General features: G+C 29.9%; 1 protein-coding gene across 1 annotated transcript in view; it reads left to right on the top strand.

The window, feature by feature from the left end:
* LOC143234438 (2-amino-3-carboxymuconate-6-semialdehyde decarboxylase-like) overlaps positions 1-23,642 on the top strand; it is a 58,074-nt gene that overhangs the window by 17,590 nt on the left and 16,842 nt on the right. Inside the window, 4 exon segments of the mRNA XM_076471821.1 lie at positions 15,258-15,402; positions 17,717-17,766; positions 20,607-20,843; positions 22,608-22,701. Coding sequence (XP_076327936.1) covers positions 15,258-15,402; positions 17,717-17,766; positions 20,607-20,843; positions 22,608-22,701 — 526 coding nt within the window.

A 23,642-nucleotide genomic window follows, 5' to 3' on the forward strand; every position in this document is an offset into this window, starting at 1 on the left:
AAGTTGTTTATATACTGTAAAACAAGACTTTCTAAAACATCCTAAGTGTGTTATCAAGTTGTTTATATACTGTAAAACAAGACTTTCTAAAACATCCTAAGTGTGTTATCAAGTTGTTTATATACTGTAAAACAAGACTTTCTAAAACATCCTAAGTGTGTTATCAAGTTGTTTATATACTGTAAAACAAGACTTTCTAAAACATCCTAAGTGTGTTATCAAGTTGTTTATATACTGTAAAACAAGACAAGACTTTCTGTAAAACATTTCTAAAACATAAGTGTGTTATCAAGTTGTTTATATACTGTAAAACAAGACTTTCTAAAACATCCTAAGTGTGTTATCAAGTTGTTTATATACTGTAAAACAAGACTTTCTAAAACATCCTAAGTGTGTTATCAAGTTGTTTATATACTGTAAAACAAGACTTTCTAAAACATCCTAAGTGTGTTATCAAGTTGTTTATATACTGTAAAACAAGACTTTCTAAAACATCCTAAGTGTGTTATCAAGTTGTTTATATACTGTAAAACAAGACTTTCTAAAACATCCTAAGTGTGTTATCAAGTTGTTTATATACTGTAAAACAAGACTTTCTAAAACATCCTAAGTGTGTTATCAAGTTGTTTATATACTGTAAAACAAGACTTTCTAAAACATCCTAAGTGTGTTATCAAGTTGTTTATATACTGTAAAACAAGACTTTCTAAAACATCCTAAGTGTGTTATCAAGTTGTTTATATACTGTAAAACAAGACTTTCTAAAACATCCTAAGTGTGTTATCAAGTTGTTTATATACTGTAAAACAAGACTTTCTAAAACATCCTAAGTGTGTTATCAAGTTGTTTATATACTGTAAAACAAGACTTTCTAAAACATCCTAAGTGTGTTATCAAGTTGTTTATATACTGTAAAACAAGACTTTCTAAAACATCCTAAGTGTGTTATCAAGTTGTTTATATACTGTAAAACAAGACTTTCTAAAACATCCTAAGTGTGTTATCAAGTTGTTTATATACTGTAAAACAAGACTTTCTAAAACATCCTAAGTGTGTTATCAAGTTGTTTATATACTGTAAAACAAGACTTTCTAAAACATCCTAAGTGTGTTATCAAGTTGTTTATATACTGTAAAACAAGACTTTCTAAAACATCCTAAGTGTGTTATCAAGTTGTTTATATACTGTAAAACAAGACTTTCTAAAACATCCTAAGTGTGTTATCAAGTTGTTTATATACTGTAAAACAAGACTTTCTAAAACATCCTAAGTGTGTTATCAAGTTGTTTATATACTGTAAAACAAGACTTTCTAAAACATCCTAAGTGTGTTATCAAGTTGTTTATATACTGTAAAACAAGACTTTCTAAAACATCCTAAGTGTGTTATCAAGTTGTTTATATACTGTAAAACAAGACTTTCTAAAACATCCTAAGTGTGTTATCAAGTTGTTTATATACTGTAAAACAAGACTTTCTAAAACATCCTAAGTGTGTTATCAAGTTGTTTATATACTGTAAAACAAGACTTTCTAAAACATCCTAAGTGTGTTATCAAGTTGTTTATATACTGTAAAACAAGACTTTCTAAAACATCCTAAGTGTGTTATCAAGTTGTTTATATACTGTAAAACAAGACTTTCTAAAACATCCTAAGTGTGTTATCAAGTTGTTTATATACTGTAAAACAAGACTTTCTAAAACATCCTAAGTGTGTTATCAAGTTGTTTATATACTGTAAAACAAGACTTTCTAAAACATCCTAAGTGTGTTATCAAGTTGTTTATATACTGTAAAACAAGACTTTCTAAAACATCCTAAGTGTGTTATCAAGTTGTTTATATACTGTAAAACAAGACTTTCTAAAACATCCTAAGTGTGTTATCAAGTTGTTTATATACTGTAAAACAAGACTTTCTAAAACATCCTAAGTGTGTTATCAAGTTGTTTATATACTGTAAAACAAGACTTTCTAAAACATCCTAAGTGTGTTATATACAAAACAAGACTTGTTTATAAGTATATACTGTAAAACAAGACTTTCTAAAACATCCTAAGTGTGTTATCAAGTTGTTTATATACTGTAAAACAAGACTTTCTAAAACATCCTAAGTGTGTTATCAAGTTGTTTATATACTGTAAAACAAGACTTTCTAAAACATCCTAAGTGTGTTATCAAGTTGTTTATATACTGTAAAACAAGACTTTCTAAAACATCCTAAGTGTGTTATCAAGTTGTTTATATACTGTAAAACAAGACTTTCTAAAACATCCTAAGTGTGTTATCAAGTTGTTTATATACTGTAAAACAAGACTTTCTAAAACATCCTAAGTGTGTTATCAAGTTGTTTATATACTGTAAAACAAGACTTTCTAAAACATCTAAAACATCCATAAGTGTGTTATCAAGTTGTTTATATACTGTAAAACAAGACTTTCTAAAACATCCTAAGTGTGTTATCAAGTTGTTTATATACTGTAAAACAAGACTTTCTAAAACATCCTAAGTGTGTTATCAAGTTGTTTATATACTGTAAAACAAGACTTTCTAAAACATCCTAAGTGTGTTATCAAGTTGTTTATATACTGTAAAACAAGACTTTCTAAAACATCCTAAGTGTGTTATCAAGTTGTTTATATACTGTAAAACAAGACTTTCTAAAACATCCTAAGTGTGTTATCAAGTTGTTTATATACTGTAAAACAAGACTTTCTAAAACATCCTAAGTGTGTTATCAAGTTGTTTATATACTGTAAAACAAGACTTTCTAAAACATCCTAAGTGTGTTATCAAGTTGTTTATATACTGTAAAACAAGACTTTCTAAAACATCCTAAGTGTGTTATCAAGTTGTTTATATACTGTAAAACAAGACTTTCTAAAACATCCTAAGTGTGTTATCAAGTTGTTTATATACTGTAAAACAAGACTTTCTAAAACATCCTAAGTGTGTTATCAAGTTGTTTATATACTGTAAAACAAGACTTTCTAAAACATCCTAAGTGTGTTATCAAGTTGTTTATATACTGTAAAACAAGACTTTCTAAAACATCCTAAGTGTGTTATCAAGTTGTTTATATACTGTAAAACAAGACTTTCTAAAACATCCTAAGTGTGTTATCAAGTTGTTTATATACTGTAAAACAAGACTTTCTAAAACATCCTAAGTGTGTTATCAAGTTGTTTATATACTGTAAAACAAGACTTTCTAAAACATCCTAAGTGTGTTATCAAGTTGTTTATATACTGTAAAACAAGACTTTCTAAAACATCCTAAGTGTGTTATCAAGTTGTTTATATACTGTAAAACAAGACTTTCTAAAACATCCTAAGTGTGTTATCAAGTTGTTTATATACTGTAAAACAAGACTTTCTAAAACATCCTAAGTGTGTTATCAAGTTGTTTATATACTGTAAAACAAGACTTTCTAAAACATCCTAAGTGTGTTATCAAGTTGTTTATATACTGTAAAACAAGACTTTCTAAAACATCCTAAGTGTGTTATCAAGTTGTTTATATACTGTAAAACAAGACTTTCTAAAACATCCTAAGTGTGTTATCAAGTTGTTTATATACTGTAAAACAAGACTTTCTAAAACATCCTAAGTGTGTTATCAAGTTGTTTATATACTGTAAAACAAGACTTTCTAAAACATCCTAAGTGTGTTATCAAGTTGTTTATATACTGTAAAACAAGACTTTCTAAAACATCCTAAGTGTGTTATCAAGTTGTTTATATACTGTAAAACAAGACTTTCTAAAACATCCTAAGTGTGTTATCAAGTTGTTTATATACTGTAAAACAAGACTTTCTAAAACATCCTAAGTGTGTTATCAAGTTGTTTATATACTGTAAAACAAGACTTTCTAAAACATCCTAAGTGTGTTATCAAGTTGTTTATATACTGTAAAACAAGACTTTCTAAAACATCCTAAGTGTGTTATCAAGTTGTTTATATACTGTAAAACAAGACTTTCTAAAACATCCTAAGTGTGTTATCAAGTTGTTTATATACTGTAAAACAAGACTTTCTAAAACATCCTAAGTGTGTTATCAAGTTGTTTATATACTGTAAAACAAGACTTTCTAAAACATCCTAAGTGTGTTATCAAGTTGTTTATATACTGTAAAACAAGACTTTCTAAAACATCCTAAGTGTGTTATCAAGTTGTTTATATACTGTAAAACAAGACTTTCTAAAACATCCTAAGTGTGTTATCAAGTTGTTTATATACTGTAAAACAAGACTTTCTAAAACATCCTAAGTGTGTTATCAAGTTGTTTATATACTGTAAAACAAGACTTTCTAAAACATCCTAAGTGTGTTATCAAGTTGTTTATATACTGTAAAACAAGACTTTCTAAAACATCCTAAGTGTGTTATCAAGTTGTTTATATACTGTAAAACAAGACTTTCTAAAACATCCTAAGTGTGTTATCAAGTTGTTTATATACTGTAAAACAAGACTTTCTAAAACATCCTAAGTGTGTTATCAAGTTGTTTATATACTGTAAAACAAGACTTTCTAAAACATCCTAAGTGTGTTATCAAGTTGTTTATATACTGTAAAACAAGACTTTCTAAAACATCCTAAGTGTGTTATCAAGTTGTTTATATACTGTAAAACAAGACTTTCTAAAACATCCTAAGTGTGTTATCAAGTTGTTTATATACTGTAAAACAAGACTTTCTAAAACATCCTAAGTGTGTTATCAAGTTGTTTATATACTGTAAAACAAGACTTTCTAAAACATCCTAAGTGTGTTATCAAGTTGTTTATATACTGTAAAACAAGACTTTCTAAAACATCCTAAGTGTGTTATCAAGTTGTTTATATACTGTAAAACAAGACTTTCTAAAACATCCTAAGTGTGTTATCAAGTTGTTTATATACTGTAAAACAAGACTTTCTAAAACATCCTAAGTGTGTTATCAAGTTGTTTATATACTGTAAAACAAGACTTTCTAAAACATCCTAAGTGTGTTATCAAGTTGTTTATATACTGTAAAACAAGACTTTCTAAAACATCCTAAGTGTGTTATCAAGTTGTTTATATACTGTAAAACAAGACTTTCTAAAACATCCTAAGTGTGTTATCAAGTTGTTTATATACTGTAAAACAAGACTTTCTAAAACATCCTAAGTGTGTTATCAAGTTGTTTATATACTGTAAAACAAGACTTTCTAAAACATCCTAAGTGTGTTATAAAGTTGTTTATATACTGTAAAACAAGACTTTCTAAAACATCCTAAGTGTGTTATCAAGTTGTTTATATACTGTAAAACAAGACTTTCTAAAACATCCTAAGTGTGTTATCAAGTTGTTTATATACTGTAAAACAAGACTTTCTAAAACATCCTAAGTGTGTTATCAAGTTGTTTATATACTGTACTGTAAAACAAGACTTTCTAAAACATCCTAAGTGTGTTATCAAGTTGTTTATATACTGTAAAACAAGACTTTCTAAAACATCCTAAGTGTGTTATCAAGTTGTTTATATACTGTAAAACAAGACTTTCTAAAACATCCTAAGTGTGTTATCAAGTTGTTTATATACTGTAAAACAAGACTTTCTAAAACATCCTAAGTGTGTTATCAAGTTGTTTATATACTGTAAAACAAGACTTTCTAAAACATCCTAAGTGTGTTATCAAGTTGTTTATATACTGTAAAACAAGACTTTCTAAAACATCCTAAGTGTGTTATCAAGTTGTTTATATACTGTAAAACAAGACTTTCTAAAACATCTAAGTAAGTGTTTATATACTGTTATCAAAGTTGTTTATATACTGTAAAACAAGACTTTCTAAAACATCCTAAGTGTGTTATCAAGTTGTTTATATACTGTAAAACAAGACTTTCTAAAACATCCTAAGTGTGTTATCAAGTTGTTTATATACTGTAAAACAAGACTTTCTAAAACATCCTAAGTGTGTTATCAAGTTGTTTATATACTGTAAAACAAGACTTTCTAAAACATCCTAAGTGTGTTATCAAGTTGTTTATATACTGTAAAACAAGACTTTCTAAAACATTATGTGTTATCAAGTTGTTTATATACTAAAACAAGACTTTCTAAAACATCCTAAGTGTGTTATCAAGTTGTTTATATACTGTAAAACAAGACTTTCTAAAACATCCTAAGTGTGTTATCAAGTTGTTTATATACTGTAAAACAAGACTTTCTAAAACATCCTAAGTGTGTTATCAAGTTGTTTATATACTGTAAAACAAGACTTTCTAAAACATCCTAAGTGTGTTATCAAGTTGTTTATATACTGTAAAACAAGACTTTCTAAAACATCCTAAGTGTGTTATCAAGTTGTTTATATACTGTAAAACAAGACTTTCTAAAACATCCTAAGTGTGTTATCAAGTTGTTTATATACTGTAAAACAAGACTTTCTAAAACATCCTAAGTGTGTTATCAAGTTGTTTATATACTGTAAAACAAGACTTTCTAAAACATCCTAAGTGTGTTATCAAGTTGTTTATATACTGTAAAACAAGACTTTCTAAAACATCCTAAGTGTGTTATCAAGTTGTTTATATACTGTAAAACAAGACTTTCTAAAACATCCTAAGTGTGTTATCAAGTTGTTTATATACTGTAAAACAAGACTTTCTAAAACATCCTAAGTGTGTTATCAAGTTGTTTATATACTGTAAAACAAGACTTTCTAAAACATCCTAAGTGTGTTATCAAGTTGTTTATATACTGTAAAACAAGACTTTCTAAAACATCCTAAGTGTGTTATCAAGTTGTTTATATACTGTAAAACAAGACTTTCTAAAACATCCTAAGTGTGTTATCAAGTTGTTTATATACTGTAAAACAAGACTTTCTAAAACATCCTAAGTGTGTTATCAAGTTGTTTATATACTGTAAAACAAGACTTTCTAAAACATCCTAAGTGTGTTATCAAGTTGTTTATATACTGTAAAACAAGACTTTCTAAAACATCCTAAGTGTGTTATCAAGTTGTTTATATACTGTAAAACAAGACTTTCTAAAACATCCTAAGTGTGTTATCAAGTTGTTTATATACTGTAAAACAAGACTTTCTAAAACATCCTAAGTGTGTTATCAAGTTGTTTATATACTGTAAAACAAGACTTTCTAAAACATCCTAAGTGTGTTATCAAGTTGTTTATATACTGTAAAACAAGACTTTCTAAAACATCCTAAGTGTGTTATCAAGTTGTTTATATACTGTAAAACAAGACTTTCTAAAACATCCTAAGTGTGTTATCAAGTTGTTTATATACTGTAAAACAAGACTTTCTAAAACATCCTAAGTGTGTTATCAAGTTGTTTATATACTGTAAAACAAGACTTTCTAAAACATCCTAAGTGTGTTATCAAGTTGTTTATATACTGTAAAACAAGACTTTCTAAAACATCCTAAGTGTGTTATCAAGTTGTTTATATACTGTAAAACAAGACTTTCTAAAACATCCTAAGTGTGTTATCAAGTTGTTTATATACTGTAAAACAAGACTTTCTAAAACATCCTAAGTGTGTTATCAAGTTGTTTATATACTGTAAAACAAGACTTTCTAAAACATCCTAAGTGTGTTATCAAGTTGTTTATATACTGTAAAACAAGACTTTCTAAAACATCCTAAGTGTGTTATCAAGTTGTTTATATACTGTAAAACAAGACTTTCTAAAACATCCTAAGTGTGTTATCAAGTTGTTTATATACTGTAAAACAAGACTTTCTAAAACATCCTAAGTGTGTTATCAAGTTGTTTATATACTGTAAAACAAGACTTTCTAAAACATCCTAAGTGTGTTATCAAGTTGTTTATATACTGTAAAACAAGACTTTCTAAAACATCCTAAGTGTGTTATCAAGTTGTTTATATACTGTAAAACAAGACTTTCTAAAACATCCTAAGTGTGTTATCAAGTTGTTTATATACTGTAAAACAAGACTTTCTAAAACATCCTAAGTGTGTTATCAAGTTGTTTATATACTGTAAAACAAGACTTTCTAAAACATCCTAAGTGTGTTATCAAGTTGTTTATATACTGTAAAACAAGACTTTCTAAAACATCCTAAGTGTGTTATCAAGTTGTTTATATACTGTAAAACAAGACTTTCTAAAACATCCTAAGTGTGTTATCAAGTTGTTTATATACTGTAAAACAAGACTTTCTAAAACATCCTAAGTGTGTTATCAAGTTGTTTATATACTGTAAAACAAGACTTTCTAAAACATCCTAAGTGTGTTATCAAGTTGTTTATATACTGTAAAACAAGACTTTCTAAAACATCCTAAGTGTGTTATCAAGTTGTTTATATACTGTAAAACAAGACTTTCTAAAACATCCTAAGTGTGTTATCAAGTTGTTTATATACTGTAAAACAAGACTTTCTAAAACATCCTAAGTGTGTTATCAAGTTGTTTATATACTGTAAAACAAGACTTTCTAAAACATCCTAAGTGTGTTATCAAGTTGTTTATATACTGTAAAACAAGACTTTCTAAAACATCCTAAGTGTGTTATCAAGTTGTTTATATACTGTAAAACAAGACTTTCTAAAACATCCTAAGTGTGTTATCAAGTTGTTTATATACTGTAAAACAAGACTTTCTAAAACATCCTAAGTGTGTTATCAAGTTGTTTATATACTGTAAAACAAGACTTTCTAAAACATCCTAAGTGTGTTATCAAGTTGTTTATATACTGTAAAACAAGACTTTCTAAAACATCCTAAGTGTGTTATCAAGTTGTTTATATACTGTAAAACAAGACTTTCTAAAACATCCTAAGTGTGTTATCAAGTTGTTTATATACTGTAAAACAAGACTTTCTAAAACATCCTAAGTGTGTTATCAAGTTGTTTATATACTGTAAAACAAGACTTTCTAAAACATCAAGACTAAGTGTGTTATCAAGTTGTTTATATACTGTAAAACAAGACTTTCTAAAACATCCTAAGTGTGTTATCAAGTTGTTTATATACTGTAAAACAAGACTTTCTAAAACATCCTAAGTGTGTTATCAAGTTGTTTATATACTGTAAAACAAGACTTTCTAAAACATCCTAAGTGTGTTATCAAGTTGTTTATATACTGTAAAACAAGACTTTCTAAAACATCCTAAGTGTGTTATCAAGTTGTTTATATACTGTAAAACAAGACTTTCTAAAACATCCTAAGTGTGTTATCAAGTTGTTTATATACTGTAAAACAAGACTTTCTAAAACATCCTAAGTGTGTTATCAAGTTGTTTATATACTGTAAAACAAGACTTTCTAAAACATCCTAAGTGTGTTATCAAGTTGTTTATATACTGTAAAACAAGACTTTCTAAAACATCCTAAGTGTGTTATCAAGTTGTTTATATACTGTAAAACAAGACTTTCTAAAACATCCTAAGTGTGTTATCAAGTTGTTTATATACTGTAAAACAAGACTTTCTAAAACATCCTAAGTGTGTTATCAAGTTGTTTATATACTGTAAAACAAGACTTTCTAAAACATCCTAAGTGTGTTATCAAGTTGTTTATATACTGTAAAACAAGACTTTCTAAAACATTGTTATATACTGTAAAACAAGTTATCAAGTTGTTATATATACTGTAAAACAAGACTTTCTAAAACATCCTAAGTGTGTTATCAAGTTGTTTATATACTGTAAAACAAGACTTTCTAAAACATCCTAAGTGTGTTATCAAGTTGTTTATATACTGTAAAACAAGACTTTCTAAAACATCCTAAGTGTGTTATCAAGTTGTTTATATACTGTAAAACAAGACTTTCTAAAACATCCTAAGTGTGTTATCAAGTTGTTTATATACTGTAAAACAAGACTTTCTAAAACATCCTAAGTGTGTTATCAAGTTGTTTATATACTGTAAAACAAGACTTTCTAAAACATCCTAAGTGTGTTATCAAGTTGTTTATATACTGTAAAACAAGACTTTCTAAAACATCCTAAGTGTGTTATCAAGTTGTTTATATACTGTAAAACAAGACTTTCTAAAACATCCTAAGTGTGTTATCAAGTTGTTTATATACTGTAAAACAAGACTTTCTAAAACATCCTAAGTGTGTTATCAAGTTGTTTATATACTGTAAAACAAGACTTTCTAAAACATCCTAAGTGTGTTATCAAGTTGTTTATATACTGTAAAACAAGACTTTCTAAAACATCCTAAGTGTGTTATCAAGTTGTTTATATACTGTAAAACAAGACTTTCTAAAACATCCTAAGTGTGTTATCAAGTTGTTTATATACTGTAAAACAAGACTTTCTAAAACATCCTAAGTGTGTTGTTTATCAAGTTGTTTATATTTATATACTGTAAAACAAGACTTTCTAAAACATCCTAAGTGTGTTATCAAGTTGTTTATATACTGTAAAACAAGACTTTCTAAAACATCCTAAGTGTGTTATCAAGTTGTTTATATACTGTAAAACAAGACTCTAAAACATCTAAAAAGTTGTTTATATACTGTAAAACAAGACAAAACATCAAGTTGTTTATATACTGTAAAACAAGACTTTCTAAAACATGTGTTATCAAGTTGTTTATATACTGTAAAACAAGACTTTCTAAAACATCCTAAGTGTGTTATCAAGTTGTTTATATACTGTAAAACAAGACTTTCTAAAACATCCTAAGTGTGTTATCAAGTTGTTTATATACTGTAAAACAAGACTTTCTAAAACATCCTAAGTGTGTTATCAAGTTGTTTATATACTGTAAAACAAGACTTTCTAAAACATCCTAAGTGTGTTATCAAGTTGTTTATATACTGTAAAACAAGACTTTCTAAAACATCCTAAGTGTGTTATCAAGTTGTTTATATACTGTAAAACAAGACTTTCTAAAACATCCTAAGTGTGTTATCAAGTTGTTTATATACTGTAAAACAAGACTTTCTAAAACATCCTAAGTGTGTTATCAAGTTGTTTATATACTGTAAAACAAGACTTTCTAAAACATCCTAAGTGTGTTATCAAGTTGTTTATATACTGTAAAACAAGACTTTCTAAAACATCCTAAGTGTGTTATCAAGTTGTTTATATACTGTAAAACAAGACTTTCTAAAACATCCTAAGTGTGTTATCAAGTTGTTTATATACTGTAAAACAAGACTTTCTAAAACATCCTAAGTGTGTTATCAAGTTGTTTATATACTGTAAAACAAGACTTTCTAAAACATCCTAAGTGTGTTATCAAGTTGTTTATATACTGTAAAACAAGACTTTCTAAAACATCCTAAGTGTGTTATCAAGTTGTTTATATACTGTAAAACAAGACTTTCTAAAACATCCTAAGTGTGTTATCAAGTTGTTTATATACTGTAAAACAAGACTTTCTAAAACATCCTAAGTGTGTTATCAAGTTGTTTATATACTGTAAAACAAGACTTTCTAAAACATCCTAAGTGTGTTATCAAGTTGTTTATATACTGTAAAACAAGACTTTCTAAAACATCCTAAGTGTGTTATCAAGTTGTTTATATACTGTAAAACAAGACTTTCTAAAACATCCTAAGTGTGTTATAAAGTTGTTTATATACTGTAAAACAAGACTTTCTAAAACATCCTAAGTGTGTTATCAAGTTGTTTATATACTGTAAAACAAGACTTTCTAAAACATCCTAAGTGTGTTATACAAGTTGTTTATATACTGTAAAACAAGACTTTCTAAAACATCCTAAGTGTGTTATAAAGTTGTTTATATACTGTAAAACAAGACTTTCTAAAACATCCTAAGTGTGTTATCAAGTTGTTTATATACTGTAAAACAAGACTTTCTAAAACATCCTAAGTGTGTTATCAAGTTGTTTATATACTGTAAAACAAGACTTTCTAAAACATCCTAAGTGTGTTATCAAGTTGTTTATATACTGTAAAACAAGACTTTCTAAAACATCCTAAGTGTGTTATCAAGTTGTTTATATACTGTAAAACAAGACTTTCTAAAACATCCTAAGTGTGTTATCAAGTTGTTTATATACTGTAAAACAAGACTTTCTAAAACATCCTAAGTGTGTTATAAAGTTGTTTATATACTGTAAAACAAGACTTTCTAAAACATCCTAAGTGTGTTATCAAGTTGTTTATATACTGTAAAACAAGACTTTCTAAAACATCCTAAGTGTGTTATCAAAGTTGTTTTATATATACTGTAAAACAAGACTTTCTAAAACATCCTAAGTGTGTTATCAAGTTGTTTATATACTGTAAAACAAGACTTTCTAAAACATCCTAAGTGTGTTATCAAGTTGTTTATATACTGTAAAACAAGACTTTCTAAAACATCCTAAGTGTGTTATCAAGTTGTTTATATACTGTAAAACAAGACTTTCTAAAACATGCTAAGTGTGTTATCAAGTTGTTTATATACTGTAAAACAAGACTTTCTAAAACATCCTAAGTGTGTTATCAAGTTGTTTATGCACTGTAAAACAAGACTTTCTAAAACATGCTAAGTGTGTTATCAAGTTGTTTATATACTGTAAAACAAGACTTTCTAAAACATCCTAAGTGTGTTATCAAGTTGTTTATATACTGTAAAACAAGACTTTCTAAAACATCCTAAGTGTGTTATCAAGTTGTTTATATACTGTAAAACAAGACTTTCTAAAACATCCTAAGTGTGTTATCAAGTTGTTTATATACTGTAAAACAAGACTTTCTAAAACATCCTAAGTGTGTTATCAAGTTGTTTATATACTGTAAAACAAGACTTTCTAAAACATCCTAAGTGTGTTATCAAGTTGTTTATATACTGTAAAACAAGACTTTCTAAAACATCCTAAGTGTGTTATCAAGTTGTTTATATACTGTAAAACAAGACTTTCTAAAACATGCTAAGTGTGTTATCAAGTTGTTTATATACTGTAAAACAAGACTTTCTAAAACATCCTAAGTGTGTTATCAAGTTGTTTATATACTGTAAAACAAGACTTTCTAAAACATCCTAAGTGTGTTATCAAGTTGTATATATACTGTAAAACAAGACTTTTTAAAACATCCTAAGTGTGTTATCAAGTTGTTTATGCACTGTAAAACAAGACTTTCTAAAACATCCTAAGTGTGTTATCAAGTTGTTTATATACTGTAAAACAAGACTTTCTAAAACATCCTAAGTGTGTTATCAAGTTGTTTATATACTGTAAAACAAGACTTTCTAAAACATCCTAAGTGTGTTATAAAGTTGTGTATATACTGTAAAACAAGACTTACCAAAACATGCTAAGTGTGTTATCAAGTTGTTTATATACTGTAAAACAAGACTTTCTAAAACATCCTAAGTGTGTTATCAAGTTGTTTATATACTGTAAAACAAGACTTTCTAAAACATCCTAAGTGTGTTATCAAGTTGTTTATATACTGTAAAACAAGACTTTCTAAAACATCCTAAGTGTGTTATCAAGTTGTTTATATACTGTAAAACAAGACTTTCTAAAACATCCTAAGTGTGTTATCAAGTTGTTTATATACTGTAAAACAAGACTTTCTAAAACATGCTAAGTGTGTTATCAAGTTGTTTATATACTGTAAAACAAGACTTTCTAAAACATCCTAAGTGTGTTATCAAGTTGTTTATATACTGTAAAACAAGACTTTCTAAAACATCCTAAGTGTGTTATCAAGTTGTTTATATACTGTAAAACAAGACTTTCTAAAACATCCTAAGTGTGTTATCAAGTTGTTTATATACTGTAAAACAAGACTTTCTAAAACATGCTAAGTGTGTTATCAAGTTGTTTATATACTGTAAAACAAGACTTTCTAAAACATCCTAAGTGTGTTATCAAGTTGTTTATATACTGTAAAACAAGACTTTCTAAAACATCCTAAGTGTGTTATCAAGTTGTTTATATACTGTAAAACAAGACTTTCTAAAACATGCTAAGTGTGTTATCAAGTTGTTTATATACTGTAAAACAAGACTTTCTAAAACATCCTAAGTGTGTTATCAAGTTGTTTATATACTGTAAAACAAGACTTTCTAAAACATCCTAAGTGTGTTATCAAGTTGTTTATATACTGTAAAACAAGACTTTCTAAAACATCCTAAGTGTGTTATCAAGTTGTTTATATACTGTAAAACAAGACTTTCTAAAACATGCTAAGTGTGTTATCAAGTTGTTTATATACTGTAAAACAAGACTTTCTAAAACATCCTAAGTGTGTTATAAAGTTGTTTATATACTGTAAAACAAGACTTTCTAAAACATCCTAAGTGTGTTATCAAGTTGTTTATATACTGTAAAACAAGACTTTTTAAAACATCCTAAGTGTGTTATCAAGTTGTTTATATACTGTAAAACAAGACTTTCTAAAACATGCTAAGTGTGTTATCAAGTTGTTTATATACTGTAAAACAAGACTTTCTAAAACATCCTAAGTGTGTTATCAAGTTGTTTATATACTGTAAAACAAGACTTTCTAAAACATCCTAAGTGTGTTATCAAGTTGTTTATATACTGTAAAACAAGACTTTCTAAAACATCCTAAGTGTGTTATCAAGTTGTTTATATACTGTAAAACAAGACTTTCTAAAACATGCTAGGTGTGTTATCAAGTTGTTTATATACTGTAAAACAAGACTTTCTAAAACATCCTAAGTGTGTTATCAAGTTGTTTATATACTGTAAAACAAGACTTTCTAAAACATCCTAAGTGTGTTATCAAGTTGTTTATATACTGTAAAACAAGACTTTCTAAAACATCCTAAGTGTGTTATCAAGTTGTTTATGTACTGTAAAACAAGACTTATTAAAACATCCTAAGTGTGTTATAAAATTGTTTATACACTTTAAAACAAGACTTACTAAAACATGCTAAGTGTGTTACAAAGTTGTTTATATACTGTAAAACAAGACTTATTAAAATATTCACACGTGTGTTATAAAGTTGTTTATGTACTGTAAAACAAGACATTCTAAAATATTCTAAGTGTGTTATAAAATTGTTTATATACTGTAAAACAAGACTTATTAAAACATTTAATGTGTTATAAAGTTGTTTATATACTGTAAAACTAGACTTACGTATACTTCTTCAATGTGTTACAAAGTTGTTTATATACCGTAAAATAAGACTTACTAAAACGTTCTCACTGCAGTATAAAGTTGTTTATACACTGCAAAACAAGACTTACTAAAAACGTCCTGACTGCATTGTAGAGTTGTTTATATACTGTAGCTTTTAACATAATTTAACAAAGAATGCCATGACTGTCATTGTGAAAGAAATACTTAATATTCGTAGAGATATGGTTATGGTGGATGGATAAACATGGTTTCTTGTGGAGCAGGAAAAGCTCGGATGATGAAAGATGACGGCAGTCTGTTTCGTGTCGTGGAAAGAAACACGTGGGACTCCGTGGCTCGACTGATAGATATGGACAGAACAGGTAAAAGTACTTTATAAACTTGAAGTTACTTCATCCAGGAGATCCGTAAATACATCCATTTATTACAGTTACAAGTATATACAGTAAAGTTACGTGCTATACTGAAGGCTTACATAACATACTTCTTGTCTAGTTTTCTAATACGGTAAGTCATTATTATTGATGTAATGTTGAGTAGTTACTGCAAATATGGAACGTGAAGGTGTGAATATATGTGTATTTTCTCGTATCATATCCACTGTGTCCACCGAGAGGAATCGAACCTTTGCTCTCAGCGTCATAACTCCGTAGATTTACCACTGTGAGACTGGGATGAGAGAGGTACTCTGTGTTGATTTTATGATGAATGAACCCAGCCAGCTTACGTCACATTTCTTACTTGTGATATTTTTGGTTCATTGATGATGCTTCGTAAGTTATATATTCTAATCGTTCATTACAACACACAGTTATAGAAGATTGAGTCTGAATAAACGTTGGTTTTATTCAGTTATAAACTTAATATACGAACGATCAGATTGGACTTGTGTGTCCTACAAAAAAATTAGTTCTACGCGACGTTTTTTTTAGGAAAACAGAATTTAACAATACATATTAAATGTGTTATAAAGTTTTTTTATTAACTGCAAAACATTTTAAGTGTGTAATAAGGTTGTTTATTTAATGTAAAACAAAGCTTACTAAAACACTGTAAATATGTTATAAAGTAGTCATATAGAAATATCGGACAGATGCTTGATATGTTTATAGCCAATCAACAAATGGCTTTTCAAGACGTCATGAGTTTGTTTCACGTTCATCGTGTAAATGTTCGGGAACGTCTTCGTCTCTTCCTGGTTGTTATTCGTTGGCTTGGTTTGAATTTCGCGCAAAGCTATACGAGAGCTATCTGCGCTAGCCGTCCATAAGTTAGCAGTGTAAGATTAGAGGGAAGGCAGCTAGTCATCACCACACACCGCCAACTCTTGAACTACTATTTTACCAATGAATAGTTGGATTGACCATCACATTATAACGCCCCAACGGCTGAGAGGGCGAGCATGTTTTGTGTGACGGGGATTTGAACCCGCGACCCTCAGATTACGAGTCGAGTGCCTTAACCACCTGGCTATGCTGTGCCCCGAAACAGAAGTATTTCCAGTCTACAGTGAGTTCGAGAGACATTGTTTTAGGTTTTCGTTTATTTTTCGTGAATCTTGCTCTAAGACGCACTTATGATTAATAAGACGCAATTATATGATTGTAATATAAGATCATGACGTGGCCTTTATAGAGTGTAGCGATAACAAAATAAGAGTTAAATTTAAATATTAGAAATAGGCAGTGACGTAAATACAAATACACACACATACATATATATATATATATATAATTAGAGAAAATTAATACTGATAAAGTTAAGTAAACAAAATCAAAAGAAAAAACTGGGTTAAAAAACAGCAACTCCAAATCTTATATTAATTTGTTATAACCTAAAAACAAGCCGAAACAAAAATAAATTAAAAATAATAAACAAAAAGTGCTGCAATCATTAAAAAATCCCAAGGGTGCAGGCTATAGTGTGGGATTTAAAATGTACCTTGGGTCTTGGAGGTAACTGCGGAAGTAGGACCCACAAATCGGTGGGGATACACTGTCTATTAGTCTTGAACGCCATTCACCAGTCTCACACAAAGAAATTAAATAAAGACGGGAATAGCAATAGAAATAAAAAATAAAAATAGTAGATGTAGAAATATAAAAAAGTAGAAATTAGGAGAACGAGATGTGGGTGGTCAAGCCCACAACGTCCCATATTTATATCACCCTTCAATGCCCGCAAGCAGTTGTGGGAGGAAGAAGAAAAAAAACTGTACATATAGAGATAAATATATAACACTCAAATATATATATATACACACGTGTAAATCAACACACTGTTTAATAAACTGCTTCTACTGAACTCCATAAATTTATATATATATATGAGAAACGAAAATGGACAAAAAATTATAACATAATGCTTAATCTAGTTTTCGTTAAATTTACTTTGTAAGTAAATTTAAACTTGTAAGGCTTTATAATATCTAATCGGGTTTTAATTCTAACCCTAAACACTCTTTATTATAAAAAATGTTTACACAAACAAATAGCTTAAGTTCTGCCCTCTAAGCATTTCGTATAAACTCTTTCACATATATTTAAACAACTACGTTCTGTGCACTTTTCGGTATAGAGTAGAACCATTTTAATTTAGAGAAATCTGTCATCGAAAAATTTATGCAAAGTTTTTATTAAATTCTATAACACATTTAATTTGTCTTTTTGTTCCTAGGGATCGACATACAAGTTCTCTCAACTGTCCCTGTGATGTTTAGTTACTGGGTAAGTTGGATATTCTTACTTGAAACTGTTAGTTTAAGTCAGGCATAAAGCTACACAATGGGCTATCTGTGCTCTACCCACCACAGGTATTGAAATCTGGTTTCTAGAATTTGTAAATCCAAAGATATATTGCTGTGCCAGTGGGGGCAATTACTGTTAGTAATACTGGTAGCTTGTGTGTGTTTTCTTATAGCAAATCCACATCGAGCATCTGCTGTGTATAGCGAGAGGAATCGAACCCTTGACTTTTGCGTTATAAATCCAAAGACTTACCACTGTCCCAGCGTGGGATCTGACACCTTATAAGAAACTAGAAAGACATTTCCGAATCAGTAAAAGGAAGAAAAATTTTTAAATGAGCGAAAAATCTGAAAGAATTGGAAAACTTTCATAAACAGTGTTTACAAATTGGTATTTAATCTTGGACCTCCAGAACTTTAAAATGTGAAGTTGTTGTGGCAAAATCCAATGACAAGTCTCAGGGCATATAACTCTAAAAACTGGATTTTCATACCCGTAGTGGGCAAAGCACAGAAAGCCCATTGTGTAGCTTGGCGTTTAACAACAAACAAACAATCGGGGGTGGATAAATGTATCCAAAGTATAAAAAAGTTGTTTTCAGTCAACATTTATTCGTTGGTGATTTGAAGACGTAAAATAAAACTGACTGGCATCACGTACAGAAGCATCGCTAGGCCGTCGCATGCACTCCAGTTTAGTGCCCTAAATTACTAGTTGGTGTTTTTAAAAAAATCAGACTCTGTATAATACTGAAAAGCCGAAAAATTCCGCGACTGTGGGCTTGAGCACGTACCAACGATTTAGGTCACGTGCCAAATACAATTTATGAAATAGATAAAAACTTCAGAGTCTCAGTGTAGTCTGTTATTACTGAACTACTCTTCAACGTATAGCTAGCACACAATTTTAGGTTACGAGCTATCTTATTAATCACGTGATTGCCACAGTTCATATGACCTCATTCTGTAGAGAAGATAAAATCGCACATAAATATTTCTGTTTAATTATGTGCATTATACAAATTATTTTTTACCATTTAATAAACAAGACTCACGTGAACCCTTCGTGATAAGATTTCATGATTTTAATTCGAGGAAATAAGTCACGTGATTTCTATAATTATATTCTCTGGCTTATATATATATATATATATATATATATCCGAATATTCAGTATTTCACATTAAACAATTAATAATAAAAAAAATGTTTTCTACAACAAACGATATAATACAGATATTCTGAAAGGGTTTAAGTTCAATAGAAATGGGCTCGGCATGGCCACGTGGTAAAGACACTCGACTAGTGATCTGAGGGGTGCGGGTTCGAATTCCCATCACACCAAACATGCTCGCCCTTTTAGCCGTGGAGGCGTTATAATGTTTCGACCAATTCCACTATTCGTTGGTAAAAGAGTTGCCCAAGAGTCGGCGGTGAGTGGTGATGACTAGCTGTCTTCCCTCTAGTCTTACACTGCTAAATTAGGGACAGCTAGCACAGATAGCCCTCGTGTAGCTTTGTGCGAAATTCAAAACAAAACAACAAACAAACAATGAATAGAAATATAGTGACAGTGCTACTGAAACGAGGGTTTTATAGGGGATTTGATTTCAACAATAACATAACTTTGTACTTATAGCACACAAAATACGTTAGTTATTGTAATTTAACATATAATTACATCCCACTTAACAGGATCAAACTACGATTAGACATTTAATTTTGAGGTTCCTGGTTTGACTTTCTATTGTTACGAGAAAATGTTTGTTTTGAATTTCGCTCAAAGCTACAAGAAGGCTATCTGTGCTAGCCGTCCCTAATTTAGCAGTGTAAGACTAGAGAGAAGGCAGCTAGTCATTACCACCCACCGCCAACTCTTAGGCTACTACTTTACTAACGAATAGTGGGATTGACCGTCACATTATAATGCCCCCACGGTTGAAATGGCGAGCAAGCTTTGGTGCGACCGGGATTTGAACCCGCGACCCTCGGATTACGAGTCAAGTGTCTTAACACACTTGGCCATGCCGGGCCCAGTGTTGTAAGTACATAAGCATATTGCTGGCCCACAGAGGGAAGGCTTAAAGCTAAAATATGATAAATTATAGTTTTGTAATTCACAGGTATGGATGAAGAGAAACAGAATTCATTTTTATTTTTATAACATTCTTTATTTAGATCAAACCAGACGATACTTTGGATCATTTATTGAAACTTTTTTAACATAAGGAACTTTAATTAGGCCAAACTAGACAATACATTCGATCATTTATTGAAACTTTTTAAACATAAGATTGTTTTAATTAGGTCAAACTAGACAATACATTCGATCATTTATTGAAACTTTTTAAACATAATATTGTTTTAATTAGGTCAAACTAGACAATACATTCGATCATTTATTGAAACTTTTTAAACATAAGGAACTTTAATTAGGCCAAACTAGACAATACATTCGATCATTTATTGAAACTTTTTTAACATAAGATTTTTTAATTAGGCCAAACTAGACAATACATTGGATCATTTATTGAAACTTTTTTAACATAAGATTTTTTAATTTGGCCAAACTAGACGATACATTCGATCATTTATTGAAATTTTTTTAACATAAGGTACTTTAATTAGGCCAAACTAGACAATACATTCGATCATTTATTGAAACTTTTTTAACATAAGATTTTTTAATTTGGCCAAACTAGACAATACATTGGATCATTTATTGAAACTTTTTTAACATAAAGAACTTTAATTAGGCCAAACTAGACGATACGTTGGAACATTTAATGAAATTTGTTTTACACATCATTCTGTATTTAGGCCAAACCAGACGATACGTTGGATCTTTGTCGACTACTCAATGATCATATAGCAAGTATTGTCAAGGAGAATCCCCATCATTTTGTCGGCATGGCAACCCTGCCACTTCAATCTCCTCAACTGGCAGTTGAAGAGATGCGGCGATGTGTGACACAGTTGAACATCAGGTCGGTAATGATTGGGTCACATGTCAATCACTGGAATCTCGACAACAAAGCTCTTGACCCTGTTTATAAGGTACGTGTTTCGAATATTGTACACCATCTTACCCGAATGGTTGCAGGTGTCAAACACATCAAGTTAATTCTTCTTAATTATAATTGGTGCCTGTGGTTGAGATTTCATTGAACGATTATTTTTGTTTTTAAAATTTAAGCTGGAGTCCCGTCACACACATGCATGTAAACTAACCTCTATTTAAAAGGTCATAACCTCTCTCTCATCATTTATCAACAGTCGATTTACGGAATTGAGATATAAAATCCATCGTTTGATTTCTCTCGGTAGACAGATGACATATAATCTTTTTATTGAATTTTCGATTTAAACAAACAAACAAACCACACTCCCGTTATTTCATTTCCATCGTGGCTACATGATGAGCGCCATGAGTGAGAAATATTCTCTTATCGGTGAAATATCGAATAAAGAACTCTGGACTGTTAATTATTGCGATAAGGCTTTTAAACAATACGTCTATATTAGATGGAAAAAACGTGGTAAAACACGTGGCGTACAAACATTAAATCTGAATGGAAATCCAGCAACTGATGTCTCATTAAATATTTGAAGTTTTAACTGCGCTGTTACGAAAATGCAATCTCCCTTGGTACAGCAGTAAGTCTAAAATTAGGGGTTTGATTCCCCTCTGTGGACTCAGCAGATAGCCTGATGTGGCTTTGCTATAAGAAAAACACACATACACGAAACGTAATGCTGTTATAACGCATTATTATTGTACTGCTCACTCTGGAAAGACACCACCCTCCTTTTATGTTCATATTTAAATGTTTACTGAATTTTTATGGAGAGAAAGAGTCTAAATTAGCATATTATATATATACACACTGGATGAATAAAGAAATTTATCATTTTCTATTGGGCAAGTACCCCTTATCTCTCTTCTCCCTGCGGATGTCCACTATTCCAGAGTTGCAAATCGGTCAAAGGAAAACACTGATAGAAATTACATTTAAATTTGATGTATTCAGACACCAGTAATAACACTCAAGTTACTATGAAAGTCACGTGAGGTTAACTGTGCACATTGTGACTGCTATCTACACTATTCATAACTGGGTGTTTATATTTTATGTCAGATGTGACCATTTTAAAGAAACTGACTCAGCCAGAGTTTGATGTTGCTCGTGCATCACAGGTAGCAACTCTCGAGATATCATCAATAAAAACGGTTCCTTTTGTGGACTCGTCTGTTTGTTGAAGAACAATCCAATAATAATGAGCTTTTTAAGACTAATTTCTTAAATTTTTACTAAACTTCCCGAGAATAACAACACTAATGTTTATGCCACATTTTTTATACAATTTGAGAACCAAAGTTCAACAGTATACGAACACATCGGTGTTCTCTTATTCGGGCTGTTAAACTATAATCGTACAAAAACTTAGTAGTGACTATTATTGATCATTTATTTTCTTCGCTAAATACATCACACGAAATTACAAGGAGATTAAAAAAATATACAATATTCTTAAGCACAAATCCACACAATGGGTTGTTTATGTTCTGCCCACCAGGGGTCTAGAAACTCAATTTTTAGCGTTTTAAGTCTGTGTACTTAACGAAGAGCCACTGAAAGAATGTTTTATTTGGACTGTACATAGAGGGGTGGAGGGAAAGGTGGAGCCTACTAATTGATACAAAACTTGTTACGGAAGTCAGTTTAAATAAAATATGAAATAAAATAGTTTGCAAACAAGTTAAGTGTTTTTTCTCCCTTTTCACTTACCTTGTCATTTTCCTTTTGAAAATAAACACAGACAGCGCAAGATTTGGACTGTTCGATATTTGTTCATCCTTGGGACATGGAAGAAGGGGGAAGAATGTCGAAGTACTGGCTGCCTTGGCTCGTGGGTAAGTGCACGTGCCTTTATGTGTGTAAGTGATGTGCTCGTCGTTACGCGCAACGTATTTGTTCGTGGCCATAGCAACTGCATAAGAAGTGTATTTATAAGAAAAAGGTTTGAGTTTCTTTTTATCACGTAGCAGTTTGTTTGCGGATTGTTTTCGAAAGGCTACACTCATTAACAGTGTGTTTGTTTGTTTTGAATTTCTATGCTATCCGTCCATAATTTAGCAGTGTAAGACTAGAGGGAAGGCAGCTAGTCATCATCACCCACCACCGACTCTTGGGATACTCTTTTACCAACGAATAGTGGGACTGACCGAACATAATAAAGCCTCCACGGATGAAAGGGCGAACATGTTTCGTGTGACAAGGATTCGAACCTGCGACCGTCTGATTACGACTCTAGCGCCCTAAGTACCTGCCTATATCATCTGTGTAACAGGTGTTCTGTTTTCAGCTAAAATAGAAAATGCAGTCTTAAGGATTGTTAAATAATTACAACAAAGTGTTATAAATACATTTGAGAAACTTTTCTGGCTGTACAATATTTATAATATAAAAAATGCCTTCTAAGTGTTAGGTCTTGATTTTGTGAGAAAAAAAAAAAGAAAGAAAAATCTACCACACGAGACTGTTATGTTTAATCTGCTTCTGACAATTATCAGTGCTTATAAGATATTGTTTTAAGCAACATTTTAAATGTAATGTGTTTTTGTTTTACTTAGAGGTCTATAATAATTACGTTAAATTGGGCCTAGAAATGTCTAAAGATTTGAAGTAAGGATTTTCTAGATTGATTTTATAAATAAGTTAGTTAAGAGATCAGAAGACTTTTTCAAGCCTGTGCAATGTCTTTTCATCGTAAAGTGATACAAGTAGCTTGATTTTTACGTCAGTGTTACGCAGTTACCATCATTTGGCTGAAAAGTTCGCAATTCGTGATTTT

The sequence above is a fragment of the Tachypleus tridentatus genome, chromosome 12 (genome assembly GCF_004210375.1).
Source record: "Tachypleus tridentatus isolate NWPU-2018 chromosome 12, ASM421037v1, whole genome shotgun sequence".
NCBI lineage: Eukaryota > Metazoa > Arthropoda > Merostomata > Xiphosura > Limulidae > Tachypleus > Tachypleus tridentatus.